This window comes from Struthio camelus, chromosome 7, assembly GCF_040807025.1.
Source record: "Struthio camelus isolate bStrCam1 chromosome 7, bStrCam1.hap1, whole genome shotgun sequence".
NCBI classification, from domain to species: domain Eukaryota; kingdom Metazoa; phylum Chordata; class Aves; order Struthioniformes; family Struthionidae; genus Struthio; species Struthio camelus.
The window spans coordinates 15,638,385-15,654,397 of NC_090948.1; the positions used below are offsets into that span (position 1 = coordinate 15,638,385).

The window sequence follows — 16,013 nt, forward strand, 5'->3', positions numbered from 1 at the left end:
CGGGCCATTCCCAGGCAGCAGCATCCCTGCAAGGGTTAACGTGGACCAGGCCCTCCCATCCCTTCCTGTGCAAAGGGCAGGCACAGAGAGAGGTGCCATGTAGCAGTGGGGGCTTGGGGCTTCTGTGGGGTTGACAAGTGCATCCCAGAGCAGGAAAAGTCCCCTCTCTACGACATCTCAATTTTGTGCTCACTGCTGAGCTGGCAAAGACATGCCTGAGAGTGGAAAAAGTCCAAAGAATGCAAACACCCTAGATGTAGTAAAGGCTTCAAATCCTTACGTGGCAGAATGGCAGCCTGGATATTTAAAGCTGCTGTTTGCGTTTGAGGCTTTTATAGATGACCAAGAGCTTTCTAGACTCTGGATGGTGCCCCTTCCAGAGCTGGATAACAGAGAGGCCTGGAGCAGCGTTTCAGGCCATCCTGCTGCCAGGCCTGAGGGTCCACAGCACATGGGGGACAGTTCTGGAAACCGGTTTGCAGAATGACTTTGTTTTTTAAACTGTGCTGCACTCATAGTGTAGTACCATCTGACAGCATGATAGGACCTGATACCCCAAAGGGATGCTAGGGATATCTAGCTGGGATCTGGCACCGTCAAAGACACTCCGACCCGGCGGCAGCTAATTCGGGATGATTAAAGAGGGATCCTCTCCTGAGAGAGTCCTCAGACCAAGGCCAACAGCGCTGCAAGCTACGTAGGGGCTATGAAAATTAGAGTTGGTGTAAGGGGACAGTGACGAGTGAATCATCATCTGTCTTTATCCAATTAGATGTCCTGTCCTTCCGGTAAGCACCTCGTTTCTGGAGGACATTAACATACTCAGAGGCAGATTCCTGCTAAAGGAGTTCCCCGCCAGCTGTCTGCTCCACTCTAACAGGTTAGGAATTTGCTCCTGAATCACTCCATTTGCAGCTCATGTATGAGGGTAACTTGCAACCGGTACTTAGTATGCTGGGCTGGTGGTTCAGGGCCTGAGCCCTGCTCTGGCGGCAAGGCAGGAGGATCATTCAGGATAACGGCTACCATAAACCCCCACTCCTTAGCCTCTAGGAAACATAAACAGTCCAAGCCCCACCTAGGGCTGTTTTTTTGAGTCCTGTGTATAGCCTGTACCATATAACCTAGTGGTCCTCTACGTCCAGGGGACACTTCTGAGTTTAGTGTCTAGAGTGTGCAAAAAACACGCTAAAGATACTCAGACAGGTCATTTGGTGTTAATTTCATTTTCCACTGGTGGCTCATTACACAGTGAAGGAAAGACTCTCTGCAGCACGGACAGGGCTTCCTTCTGTCACATGAACATCATCAGTAACCAGCCAGGGCTGCTGAGGAGCTCACTAAGCCGGCCCAAACTGGGATCCTGTAACTTACAAGTCCTTGGAGGAATCTGGATGCTGAGCGATCACGTTTCATCTAAAGCATTTCCTTTTTCTAAACAGCAGTGGTTCCAAAGCAGTCCTCTTGGAGAAGTCATCCTTTGCATTCATTTATTTTTTACTTGTTAATTTAGCAAAGTCGCAGTAATTCAGAACCAAGGGCCTGTTCGCTTTGCCAGGAGCTGCCGTACCCGCTGCCTTTGCGTCTCAGCAGAGAGCGATAGCACATGAGCTGCCCAAAGCCTTAACTACAGGGCCTTCAAATCGAGTGTTCCTGGGCATCCATGGCACTGGCAAAAATGAGCTTTGGATTAGGTTTAAATGGATACAAGCTGGCCTGAAAGTCACTGCACAGCCAGCAGCGTGCGCCCCTCACTCACACAGTGAAGAACACCCTGGCATTAAATCAACTCAGGATTAAACAATTAGAGCCCTGAGATTTTCCTGGGGGGAGGGGGGCGGGTGAGGCATGGGAAGGCTGCTCGACAAGCCAAGGAAAGTTTCTTTAGAGTCTGCAGGGAGCTGTAAAAAATGGGATTAAAAATATTACATGTCATTTCTGCCACTGCTCTTTGAAGTCAGGCAGAATATTTATATGGCATGCATGGGAGACAGGGTGTTAAATGTTCCCCAGGAAGAGATCACATGGCAGGGGGAAGTTTAGCACCACACAGCAAAGCTTTATAAAGCTCCCTCTGCTGCTGCAGCTCAAGGCTTCCAGGCTGGCGACGGGAGACTGCGCGCTGTGCACTACCTTGCAGGGCAGCAGGTGAAGGCCAAGCAGCAGACATGAAAAAGCCCCGTCTGCTCCCCAGGGCAGAACGGAGGCCCCTACAGCAGATCGTTCAGTTGCAAACGTGCTGCCACCCAACTGCCTTTCTGAAAGCGGGGAAGGTGGAGTGCCTACAGCTGCTGCAGAGGACACTTTCTACAGCACGGAGGCAAACCCAGCTTCCCGGCCCAAGGGCTGCACCGCTTCGATTCGGGGCACTTGGATAGCGGGTGGGGAATGCCCCTGGGGGCACCCATGTACCTGATTCACTGCCCGCACCCCTCTCCCCTCACACGGAGGTTACACAGCCTCCTCCTCAACACCCACTGCTGCCCTGTATTTCCTGCTATCAATTCTCCTCTCAGTGCGTTAGTTTGCATCAGCAGATGTGGAGACCTAATGAGGCCTCGAGCCCACGAGGCAGGGCTGCAGCCTGCCCGCGGAGGGCAGGAACAAAGCAAAGCAGCAGAGCGGGAGAGCTGGGCCACTGCTCGCGCGGGGACGGTACAAGGGAGACATGGGAACAACGTGGCCTTACTTCCTCCGGAGAATTCAGATCTTCTAAATCTTCCAGCATTCTCTCTACAAACTCTTCGGTCAATAGGATCTGCAAAGGAAATATAGTTGTTGATGCTTTTATACTCCCAGCTTGAGCTAACTGCCAAGTAAGAGAACTACTTCTGTACAGAGCAGACTGTACCAGCTCACTCCTCCTTCCCCCATGTCCTTCTTTCCTGCAACACAAAGGTTTTGAGGGCAAGCAGCTCATAATTTTGCCTCCCACCCCAACCGCTGCAAAAAAATGTTAAAATTATATGGCAATCTTTCTCGACCCTCAATTATCTTCCTCAATCTAAAATTAGAGGCTCGGCTTCAGACAGAGAGAGTGGGAAAGGAGGAAAAGGGGTCAAGATAACAACAGCCAGAAAGACAGTGGGAGACAGAGCCACTTTCGTCCGATTCATGGAAGTTAAGTTTACAGTTTAATCGGGAGACAGCAGTGCAGGGAAAGCCTGAAACCCATACAGAGCTGGTACTCTGGGCACACGGAGGGCTCTCATCTGGAGCGCAGCATGTCATTGAGACGAATGAAAGGTTCAGTGAGGGAGGTGCTCCCAGAGGTGCCAGTGGTAGGAGCTGGAGGCCTCGGGAACCTTGGTTTAGGATCTCAGAAAATCCGTTCTGGTCTTTCCCAAACTTGCAGATTTTCCCTGCTCTCAGTTGTATCTCTCACTTGCTGATCCCACATGCCTGTGCTGGGAAAGCTGCTGGCTCATCTCAAGGCCTGGCCGGCAAGCACAAAACAGCCCAGAGAAGTGGCTTCTGACAGGCCAAAGTCCCCCCCCCGAGGGCCACAACCCCAGCTGGTCCTGGCCCCCAAGGACCCTGAGCCACACAAACCAGAGACACGGGAGGGGAGACCAGCCCCAGGAATTCAAGAGGAAAAACTTCCACCCTCTTTAAATAAACGCGTGATAGCCAAAAGCAAACACGTTCTGCCTCTCTTCACAACAGCCATGAAGGCCAGAGCTACAGGCAGGGCAGCTGGCTTGGCACAGGAGCTGAGGAGGCAGCGCAGGACAAGGAAAACATCCCCACGCAGTGAGGGGGCGTCGGAGCGACATTCCTGGGAGTTAGGTTGCAGCAGTATCCAGCAGATTATTCCCATTTCAACCTACAGGCTTCTTTCTTCCCCACTGCTCCTCCTTTCCTTCCTTTGCTCCACCCTTTTCTCTATCTCTGGCACTACTTTCCACCCCAAAGCAACCATCAACCCCAGTTCCCTTTTCTCACCCTTCCCTTTCCCTGCCCCCAGGCATAAGCTCTGCGCTCCCTCCCAGAGAAGAGACCACTCCAGCATCAAACACGGAGGGAGCCCATTGCCCCCAGCCCCTTTTCTTTCTGCTGTCCCCTCTAGCTCCAAGCTGGAAGAGGGGCAGCCAGACTGCCCCATCTCAGTGCAGGAAGCCACATCCTATGCCTGCAAGCCGCTTGGTGCCAGCAACATCAGTGGGGAGCACGTGACTGCCGGGATGCTGCAGGCAGTTTTGGGAACATGTGGACTAGGCAAATGGACAGGTGAAGAAAGGGCAGACTGATCTCCCTTTCTTCTTCTGATCGGCAAGAGAAGTGACCCAGAAAAACCAAATCCAGATTTGAGAGCTCTGAGGTGTCCCAAGTTCTCTTCCCTTCCACCTTGCCACCCTGCTGCCATTACACACTGATTTCCTGGGGGCTGAGAGAACTACAACCTCCCCTCTCCATCACATTCCTCTCCACCCTCTTAGCTTAGCTCAACCTGCAGCAGGCTCCAGGCCGGGGTTCATGACTGCGCTGCAGCCTCTCTGATCCTACCTTGAGCCTGGAAAAACCTTGCGTTAGCTATGAGCCAGGATCTTGCTGCTTTGGACAGGACTCTGCAACCTGGCACCAATCTGCAGACTGGCAAGCTGAGAAACATTGCACAGAAACACGTAGTAACACCGCAAACTACTGCAGTCTCCTTGCAGGAGACCGTAACTAGTGTGCCTGTTGGACTGGAGACGCTCGTTTGTTGACTGCGGAAGTGAGGAAGCAGGCCGTCCACAGTCAGAGGCAGAAGGGCAACCTGATTGCTTAGCTCAGAAGGAAGAGCTGGGTGGGGAGCTGGGGCTCTCCACAGAGCAGATCAGATGCTGCAGAGGTGCAGCCTACCATGGGGTGAGGGAATGAAAACAATTTGGCAGACGTCAAAATCTACAGAGCAGACGGAAAAAGGAGGAGGAATTGGTATTCACAGCAATCAGGCAAGGAGGAAATGAATATTCAGCCATCCACGGATGAGCAGAAATGCCAGAGGTTGGGATGGGTGAGAGAGCAGGAATTAGGAGCCGCAGCTTTGGCAGGGGGACTAAAAGCTGAGCTGAGCTGAGCTGAGGACCCCTGGGCGTTCCCAAGGTGCCAGAGGCAGGGGAGAAATGGGAACCACGTGTGCGAGGCAGCCAGCTGCTCTTAGGCTGCTGGAAAATGAGACAGGGCGTGCATGGGTAAATAGCAAAGGCTGGAGAGAGTACAGGGGGAACAGGTCAGGTCTTGGCCAAAGCACAAACTCCCAGACTAGGGAGAAACGTGGAGCAGTGTAGCTAGCACTCACCTGGGGTGCAGCTGGGGTGCAATCCCACAAGGTGGCTGAGCTCATCTGCAGTTTTCCGCCACCCTGTCAGTGGATGTTGTTAACCCAGCTAAAAAACTCCTGAATTCTGCTGATTTAGTGAGATGAACTGGCTCCCTGAAGAGTCTGACAAGTGGAGAGGGGACAAGAGACCACAGCTCAGTGGTCTTGTGAACCGTGTTCGCGAGATCTAACTGACGGCAGTCTGTGCTAGTGCAGCGGGCTACGGAAAGATCGCGGTGCTGTTCTGCACGCCCTGCGTAGACAGTTAACTTTGGTGGAGGGCAGGCGTCTCCGGCTGCAATGACAAAATGCTGCAGTGACATTCACACAGTGTGTCACTTGGAGCCAGCAAGCAACAACCTACATCAGAAAAAAAAAACACCCCAAACCCTACTGCTCCACACAGCCTCACTGCTGGGGAACCTGCCCTCCTCCCTGGAGGAGGAGGGAGGCTCCGAAGCGCACGTGTAACCAAATATACAAGTGACCCGGACTCTCGGCACAGGAAATTGGCACTCTCGAACTCTCTTGAGGATGCAGGGGGAAGGCATGTGTTCCCAGCGCACGAACTGCTGAAGAGGGCTTTGAAGTACTGTGATCCTGACTTCACATCTAGATGAGATTTCTCCACTTAGAACCAGCCTAACCAAAGCAGCCGAAGGCCTGCGCTCACAGATCAGGCTGGCATCCACAGCTGCCATCAGCAGAACTAGCTTCATGCTGGTGAAGGAGTCTTTGCTCCCACAGAGGAGGATGACAGTAAATCCAAGCCAGCCTCAGCTTCCCTCACTCACAATATTTGAGGTTTCCAGCTCTTGTAGCACGCCTGCTCCTGCACAGTATGATACTCCATTACATTAACACGCACACGTTATATGTACATGATATTAAAGGTGACATTCCCAGCAAATAAACATGACAGACTGCCATTGCTCTAGGCACCTAATTTAATTTCCTTTGGGATTTAAACCTTAGAAGCTCAAATTAAACAAATAGGCCCTGTTCACTTTATATTTCAGCCCTGAATCTAGAGTTTTCCTCTGATGCTGTTAACTGATCTTATCAACAGGACACTGCACAGAGATCATAACGACGAAGCAGCTTATTCACTCCCCAAAGAGCAACAGAGGCCTGTTGTGCTGCAACTACGGGAAAAGCCTTTGCGATCTGGAGGGCAAACGAAGCCGTTTTACGCACAGTCAGAGCCGGCTGTGCCTCTGCTCCGAGCAGAGGCCTTTTCTCCTGTGAAATCTCTTGGCCAGTGCTGAGGAAGCAAAGCAGCTCTCTCGAGTTGCTGCTGGCATCTCCACTGGTGCCGGAGAGGCCGGGCACTCGCAGCGCTGTGTTTTCACAGTTCTGTGCAAACACTCCCGCCTGCCCGGCCTGCCGAAGCCGGTCACAGGGTGCAGCTCAGCCTTTGTAATGGCTGTTTGCAATATGCACAGGGAACAGCCTCGCCAACCAGCTGGGGATAATTGAACCGTTCCCTTCAGTGCTGCACAGTCCTGCTCACACCAGGATCTCCGTGATGTGACCCAGAGAGGCCGAGACACATGCAATCCAATTGCTAGCAGATTTAAACTCCATTTTATATGTGCTTTGCAGCTCTGCTCATGCTGTAGATGCTTTGAAAGACACTGACTAGCCAAGAGATAAGTCCCTCTTTTCTCTCTATCACAGGTACCTTCTGCACAACCTGGAGTCCAAAGTTTGGGCTCTCGCTGCCTCACTAATGGCTGTATATGTCCAGACATGTTTCAAAATACCATGCTACGCAGTCTTATTCAGGTAGATGCATTCAGGGAAAAGACCTGCTGCATGCATGATGTCTCCCTCTCGTGGCAAGTCCCACCTGCGCTCACTGAAACCTACTCCCTACGTACAGGACTTGCCTATAGGTCAAGTGAAGGAGCTTGTGCTGAAGCTTTTGTACCCGCAGATAGCTGAGAAACCTGTATTGTGACTTGTTGCAGGTACACAGCTGTGAGTGCATGAAAACAGGCAAGATCTAAAAACGCCCACAGGGTCACGGGGCTCTAGACCAGTTCATCTGCCTTTGAAAGCAACTGATGCTTAGTGAAACACTAAAAACTTTATAATCAGCCTGTAGGTACCATTCCGCACCTAGTACATGTCCCACTTTGGTGTTCAACCCTACCACCACGGCTTGAAGTTCTCGGCCTGGGACAGGTTGGCTAGGGCCACAGGTCACCCAGATGTTGACAGCCTGGCACAGCTGGCAAGTCTTTGATCAAGGAAGACCATCGGAAGCTGAGCTAAGAAGTTAACTGCAGCTCTCTCCAACTTCAGAAAACATTTTGTCCGTGGCAAGATACAAGTGATTAGCCCAGGGGCGATCAAGCACGGCTGCTTTTCCCAGTAATACTCATTTTTCTTGCGTTCCTAGGAACAAACCAGACAATCCTACACTTTGCCCCAGTGCTTTGTTTGCATTAAACAGTGCCACTTGCTTTTCTAACAGGTTTGTCACAGAAAAGAAACCATGTTTTATTAGTTCTGGACTTAGTACACAGATGGCCTGTACAGATCAGCCAGAGAAGGTGGGGACACATTGCAATAAACCTCTAGGTAAATTATACCACCCTACCAAAGAAAGTGTTCATCCATAAAGGAGCTATGCCTGGGATGGGTGGAGCAGTTGTACCCTAAGTTGCATGTCATCCGTTACATCTGCAAATGCCCAGCAACTTTTAGGAGCCCTTGGCGCTGAAAATGTTCTAGCTTAATTCCTGCAAAAATGAAGTTACGGTGTGCCTGTGTTCCCCACTGAAATTAAACATAACCAATAAAACCCTTCATAAATCATGCTTTTGGCCATGAGCATCCCCCAGCCCATCTCTCTGCTCTCCACTTGCCTTGACCTTCTTTGGACTGCCTTGCTTTGATTGCAAGTGGCTCAGGGCAGAGGCCCTTTCACTGCATCTATGTCATGCCCAGCCCAGACAGTTTGAAGAGGCCACCTTGCTGTCTGAATTCACCACTGCTCTCATTACAGCCTCAAAGGTACCAGTATTGCAACAAACACCTTGGATGGGAAATTCCAGCGTTGCTCTTCCAGGAGACTCAAAATCCTTCTTGTAAAGGGAAAACATTCACTCACAGATGTCTAAGGGACCCTACTGCTTCACAGGGTAATGTTACGATCTCAGCAGAGGAAGCATATGATGACCCTGAACGATTTTTGACCACACCAGATCTCTCCATGACATCCCCAGCCACAGAGCTAGTCACAGGAACCTGGACGCCTCAGAGCCCAGCCCGATGAGACCTACCTTGCAGACAGGACTGTTTCCAGTGAACACAGAGTTTGGCTCAGTCGGGGAGGGCCAAGCCAAGATATCAGACAATACTAATTTCTTCTGAGAGAAAACGCTCAGGAAGAACAGGCATTTTGGGGAATGCCCCAAGTGGGAGGAAGAAAAGCTACAGAAAGTACCCAAAATGTAGTTTGAGTAGCAAGGGAGGGGAATTAGGCTGTGGGATAATCAGTCCGCTTAAGCAGGATGGAAGAACTTGAACCATCCAAAACTAGCCTGGACAAAGTACTAGAGAACATGCTGCAGATGAGTTGACACCTCAGTTCCTGGGGACCATCAGGATGACCCAACGGGCCTTTTTTACCTCTAGTGTAAGTTTCTCCCAGTGTCTCATTCAAGAATGAGAAAGAAGAACACTCAGGGATAATGCAATGAGGTTTGGAGAGTGTTGAGGGAAGGTGATAAGCTTACCAGAAAGCGTGAATTTACGTAGCCCTAGACCTTCTCAAGGATTTGGAGGAAGCCACCAAAAAGATTCTGAAAAGTTTTGGTTGGGTTAGGTTCCTAAAACTGCTTTGGGGAAGAGCAGGTTGCAGCTGTACATGACTTAAACCAAACAGTTTGTGTGTGTGTGTGTGGGGGGGTATCCTTAAACCCACTGGGCTAGGCATAGCACATCTATCTACTCAAGCTTGGGGAGACTGAAAATGAATTCCCCTGTCTTTTCAGGAGAAGATTCAACCCACATCTGCTGCTTACAGGAGAGCATCTCGAGCATCAGAGTAGCTCTTATGAAGGTTACTTTGAACTTCCGCTACTGCCATTATGCCAATACGCATAAATGATTTAACATGTTGCTATAGCTGAGAGAAGAACCAGATGTGCTCATTTCCAGGGGAATGTCCCAACTCTACCGGAATAGAGTCATTCTCTTGTGCTCTCTGTCTCTGTGACTAATTCAGCGTTTTATATGGTGTGGAACAACTCCAATTGGATGAGCTGAGGAAAAAACAAAATATCCTATAGCTGTGGTGCCCATAAAGCCAAGAAGCAGAAACAGGGGTTCAAATAAAAGGGAGGGAATAAAACATGAGTTTCCCATATCCTGGCTGAGTGTTGCATCCCTCAAACATGGATTAGAGAAGGCAAAATTTCTAACAACTGCAGTTCCATTCCACAAAACTAGTCTTTTTTCTTCACTGTTTTTATTAAAGAAAATCTTCTATTTCTGGTTTCATTCAACACAAAAGGATTTTTTTTTCAACTTTTGGTTTAAGGCTTTTGTTTCAGCAAGAAAAACTGAAAATATTTAAAGATCGGGCTCAGTCTGAGTTTCATCCTCAGATTTTTCACTTTGGTTGCCAAACCAAAAGCCTGGATCATCCCCCATGACCCTGCTCGCAGTAATCTCCCCCAAACTGCCAGCATAGACAGAGCACGTTGATAGCTCCTGAACGCTGGATACTTCACACAGGCTCCACGAATCTACCCTGTCTATAGGCAGGTTTGTTTAATATTTTCTATGGAAAGTCTGACCTTGCTGTCCTAAGCCAGCCTCAACTTATTTTTCCATGCAGGGTGTCTTGGTTTTGATTTTTTTTAAAGGTTTTTAGGGGAAAAGAAATCTAGTTATCACAGAGAGGTATTTTGGAAAAAGTACTTTTCAACAGTGCGAACAAATGTGTATGATCATTTTGTTGCAAAGCCTTGAAACTACCCCTCAGGAGGAGAGCTATGAAGATTAGCAAAAAATGCTCTAGAGGTCAAGGGAAAGTCTTTCTCCCGATCATGAGAATGCCTTGCCAAGTCAGAAGCCTCTGAAAGTCACTGTTTGTCCATAGCCTTTCAGGGAAAGGCAGAAAAATGTACTGAAGACTCTTTTTTCACTGAGCATGTCCCAGCCCGGCACAGCTCTCTCCCAACACAGGGCGGAGGTAGCTAAGTAGTACTTTTCCCTCCAATCATTCTTCCGAGCGACGAGGGATTGCTATGGCACCAGGCACATCAGGACTAAAAGTAGGGAAACTCTCCAGCGCTCTCAGCATTTCTGCTGGAAGCCAGGCAATGTGGAGGAGGAGAAAGAATTTGCCAACTTGAATGAAGGGGAGGAGAGAAAAGCAGAGACGGGCCAGGATGAGGGGAAGACAAAGACACAGAAAAACAGGATGGAGGGCAGACCAGAGGCCAAAGCAGGAGGCGAGGGAAAGGGTAGGGAGGCAGGATTAAAACCCCATGTCCTCAGCCTCAGCACCCACACAGTATCTGCTGGACGTTGCACCCCACTGGCAGGGGAGCTGAGCAAACAGTGTCCCCCAGCGGCGGCGGGTGCCAGAGGATAAAGCCTTATCGCCGCTGTGAGCTTCAGAGCTCTTGTGGAGATACAGACCTTGTGCTGAAAATCGGAGGGCGCCAACTGCAAATGAACCATATCCTCCATCTGTCTAACAGGATTTGTTTTGAAACTGAGTAAATTACCTGGAAAAAACTCTCCACATTCAGAGACTAGCAATATCAGGCATACCAAACTTGGGAAATGCCTGAATTGAGATTGCCTGCACAATGCTAATTTGGCCCTAGTGTACGTCTGCATCACGAAACAAATCTGTAATCACAGGATGGCCTGCAGTTTCTTTCCCACGAGACCTCTGCCCTGCTCAGTCCTCAGGATGGTGCTGCTCACTGAATGCAGCATTAGTCATTATTTCTTTTCATTATCATTCAAGTTGTTTCCCCGTTCCCTCCTACTCTCTTCCCTCTTATTTAGTACGCTCCATCCGACTACGGCCAGCATGGATTACATTGGAAGTACCTAATCTTACTGTCCTTACCACTCTCACAGTCTCTGGTGCGCTGAGCCTCGCATCTCTGCGAGGCAGGGACGCGCTCCTCTCCATGCCGCAGGTGAGGGAGGGAGGCTACAAGAAGCTAAGAGACTTGACGTGGTCACAGAGGAACTCTGCAAGAGAGCAGGGTGCTGACATTGCTCTTCAACTCCCAGGCTGACTGCCTACCACAGAGCGTCCCTTTCTCTCTCTGCCTGTAAGAATGAATTTTAATTTCTTCTTGAAATTGTTTCTGGTGTTCAGCTGTGGTGCTGGAATGCTTGGCAAACACTGAATTAATCTTCACGGGATGACTGGCAGGAGGTTTCCTTAATAAACAGGGGAAAGCAAGCGAAGAGGAAATCGACTCCAAACGTCCACTCCTTTTGGGTGCCCAGCTCAAGACTTGCAGGGCCCCATTTTCCAGCACACTCAGCACTGGAGGGCACAGGAGATTCTGCAGCAGAATTCCTTGTGGCCTCAGGCGCTACTGGGAACAAGATCAGACCTCAGGTCTCAAGTTAGCCATCTAGAAGATGAGGAACACAAACTCAGTGGCCACCTGTGAACATATTGGCTTGAGAACGTGCGCTAGCATTGAGGAAGAACACTGTAGTAGAGGCAGGGACAGGATCCAGTTCTCCAGGGCAACATTTAACAGGCTTCACCATGAGACTATTGTGATTCTTCTGCAATTACCTGCCTCATTCACTAAACACCTTCTAATTTCGACAAACAAATGCAGTGGAAGTCCTATAGGTGAGAGTCTACTCCACAGTCCTGATTCACCCTCAAATCATGTTCCATCTCTGCGTATTGAATGAGGCAGGCATCCTTTGGAAAAAAATACACATGATCATTCAGTTAGATAACGTACTGAAATATGCATGTGTAACAGGGTCAGGTCTAAACTGCAGAGACTGTTGTTCAGCTATTTCTTAAATTCTGGGTGTTTGATTTTACAGTTAACGAGAACTCTCTAACTATAGGTTTGTTTTCAGTGCAGCACACTGGCTTGTATGTCAGAGTTTGCAGCAATATCTGATGTGCAACACGAACGTTGCACATGATCAAAGACTTGAATGTCATCTTCCCTAGAACAATGACTGCCTAAAGCAGCAGGAGCAGAAATTATCTGAAGGTAGTGTTAAACAAACCTCCTTCTCCCCTCTGGGGAGAGTAACCAGTCCAGGTGAGCAAGGTAGGAGGGGAGAACAGTCTGCTTTGTGCTAGATGAGCAGAGAGCTCCACATAAAAGCAGAAGAGCTTTGCAGAAGCATGTCCTGACTCCCATCACTGGAGACTTAATGATGGTAATTCCCAAAGGATGATGCATGCTGACAGGCTTTGACACAAACTACCCCAGGATAATATTAATATGTATTAAAGGCTCAGGCAACTTTATTGGGAAGGGCTTGATCAGTAACACATTTCAACAGAGCGTCTCTATCATCTGCCTGAACATAAGAAAGATGGGGAGGGAGAACATGCACACTCTCACCTTGCTTTGGGTAGGTTTAGAGACAAACAAGGTTGATCTGTGATGAATTGCACGCTTGGCACAGCTCAGCTGCTGGGCCGAGAACCTTGGACGCTTCACCACGAATACGAATGTCGCTGTGGGGCAGGTAATGTCAGAGCCTGTCTGCATGATCAGCATCCTTAAGCCTCCAACACAGGGCTAGACACCTCCTGTACAGCCTTTCGCTGTGCATCTGGAACATGTGCGGTGCGGAGAGGAGAGGAGTTGAGGAGGCAGCGTCAGGGCACTGCTGTCACTGCACTGGGGGAAGGGGGAGTGGAAGAAAGAACTGCGGAAGCCTTTGATCATGTGTAATGTTAATGCAAGTGTTACACATCAGAGACTTTGCCACGGTAACTAGCATATAAACAGAAGTCTAGTGTTAACAAGGAGGACTTCTTGAATATGTTTGTACATTTCTGAGTCAAAGCAATTTCCCTATTCAACAATACATGACACAGGGGAAGAAGTTCAGAAATAAACCAGCCTGACATGCTTAGACCTTTAATAGAATTTCGCTTCTCAGAACTAATTAAATGTTACTTAAATGAAAAAAAATCCAAGTACTTGGGAAAGGTGCCAATTTGACAGCTCTGGAAAATGAAATAATCTAATCATCCCCAGAGCATGGGCAGCAGCAGGACAGGCTTCCCCTACTAACATGCCTCGAACGTGACCTGGAAAGGCTGTTGATAGAAACGGGGCGTATAATCTCTGCGGTCTAATGACTCCTTGCCTTTTCTGCTGAGACTGCTAAAATGGCTCCTGCCGAGTACCAGCTGCGGCGGCGATACAGACACCTGTCTGGTAGGAATGGCACCGGGACCTGCCAAACTCCTGTCATCTGCTAACCGTCCCTCGGAGCCTAGTGACTTTCAGCTCACTGCTCAGCCAGGGCGGCCGCAGCTGAGCGACTGCGCGGCACCTCTCCGGCCTGTCCCACCTTGGACATGTTCCACTCCAGCCCACGAGATGTAAACAGGAGGTAACTGTGTTTAGTCTGCAGGTTTGGGCTTTCACTGCACCAAAGCTCAGGCCCAAGAGGGGTCAGTCTCTGGCTGTCGCATAGCTGTGGCTAGGAGTTTTTTTTAGGTTCCTTGCTCCTCCCCCAATACAGGGAAAAAGTCCACAGGAGGAGAGGCCTGCTGTTTCCTTGCCTCTACACAGCCCCTCCATTTACATGCCTTCGCAACAAGCCCCTGCATTGCAGTGATCTGCTTTCAGCCGCCAACTCTCCTTGGAGCTCATCCCTGTGCCTGGGGTCCCAAGTGAGGGAGGAGATGAATCCTCTCCGGGCCTCGCTGTGAACACTTTGCAGGGCTCGCCAACTCAGCCAGCCCAGACTGCTAAGGGACTAAACCTAACAGAATTCACCTCCCTGGAAATTTTGTGCAGCAAGTTTCTTTTACTTCTGAAGTAAAGCCACATGAGCCTCCCTTCTCCACTCCCACCACCACAAGGGACTGCTGAGCACAGATGAAACCTCCCATTGCATATTAAGCCAAAAGCCTCAAACGCTCCCACATGTATCTCCCACAACTGGGTGCCCCTCCTCTTGTCCCAGGCTGCTTTTAGCCTCCCTTCCTCTTCCATCCAGGCTGTCCTCCTTCATTCTCATCACAGGGACAGGGCAGGAGCCAGCAGCAGAGCTGGTCACATCAGAAGATCTGATACGTTAACCTTGTGCAGGAGACAGGACAGAGAACTTGCTTCTCCCGACTCCTCAGAAGCCAGAAATTCCCCACCTTTCCCTCCCACCTGCTCAAAAAACTTAACTAATTCTCAGTGCTCCAGTAAAAGGCACAGAAACAACCAGGATCAAAAGAGTTAATATCAGTTACATGTCTGAACGGTGACCTAATTATTGCCATTCTTCACTGTTTAGAGGTTACCTGACTATTCTACACATCAATACATTTCAAGATGTGATGTAAATGCAAACAAACACTCTTATGTTTGGAGTCAACACAGTCACGAGATCCTATGTATCATGTGTTGGCAAGCACAGGAGCCGACAGCAGATGACCCACCCTTAAACCTGACCGTTTGCTGTTAATCATTACAGGAGTGTTGCACTTTCCAGTCTGTACAATCAAAGCGCACATGTTCTTTGAAAATCCCTACACACAAGATGATTCTAGCCAAGATCAGCTGCTACACAAGTCATACAGATTTCCAGGTATGCTCTCCTCCAGACTTATGAAGGCAGGCGGTGGAATGCCTTGAAAACAAGTCACTGGAAGGTTAATTGCCACACTGTAATTCTAGAGGTCTGAAACAGACCTTTGCCTTAAAAACAGGAGGAGAGGCAGGAAGGCTACAGTAACAGCGAAGGCAGAAATGTACTGCATGTATATAGCCCCTTCGAGATGGGGTTTTCTGCATAACCACAGTCCCAAAAGCTTTTTATTCTTGCAATATGTTTATAACCATGAAGAAATTAAAGGTTGGAATAGCGCTAAGCCATCATACCGTTAGTGCGTTACTGGGGCTCAGTAGAGATGACCCTCAACATCAAGCAGATGGGGAGCTTCCAAGGAAAATCCATTGTATAGAAAAAAATCTGAGTGCAGAAATTGTGTGGGTGCTTCAAGTAACTACTGCATTTGTCAAGGATTCAATAGGAAAGAGACAGAACCAAAGAAGGTGTACTCTGTGTGCCGCTCTCCTTTAAAGGATGATGAAAACCTGAGATCCTGACTTTGTAGGATCAAAGTCCCACAGCTTTCTCTTGAGATCAGCTTGCTAGCTCTTCCGCCCTGGCTCCATTCTAGTTTAGGTCATTCCACTCTGCCTCCCCAAATTCCTTTCTGGAATAAATCAGAGTAAATACAGCCTGCAAAGTGTTCTGTGACTCCAGGAAATGAACACTATTACATTCACAGATGATTTTAGAACTTTCCAGCCACTGCTTGTCATTTTGAGTTCTGCTAATACAAATAGTAACAGTTCAATATTATTTTTTGAGTATATAACTACTGAAAATATTATGCAAGAAGTATCAGAGATGCTGCAGCAGAATATACAGGTTTGTTACACTTTTAAGCCACATAAGCCCTTGGCAGGATCCTTTTCAGGACTCTGTA

At 49.0% G+C, this 16,013-nt stretch overlaps 1 protein-coding gene across 2 annotated transcripts in view; it reads right to left on the reverse strand.

Annotated features, from left to right (window-relative positions):
- Positions 1 to 16,013, reverse strand: part of SUFU (SUFU negative regulator of hedgehog signaling) — a 102,495-nt gene that overhangs the window by 7,841 nt on the left and 78,641 nt on the right. For both annotated transcript variants that reach the window (XM_068949791.1, XM_068949790.1), the window contains exon 11: positions 2,690 to 2,758. In XM_068949791.1, the coding sequence (XP_068805892.1) occupies positions 2,690 to 2,758 (69 nt within the window). The remainder of the gene's footprint in view (positions 1 to 2,689; positions 2,759 to 16,013) is intronic.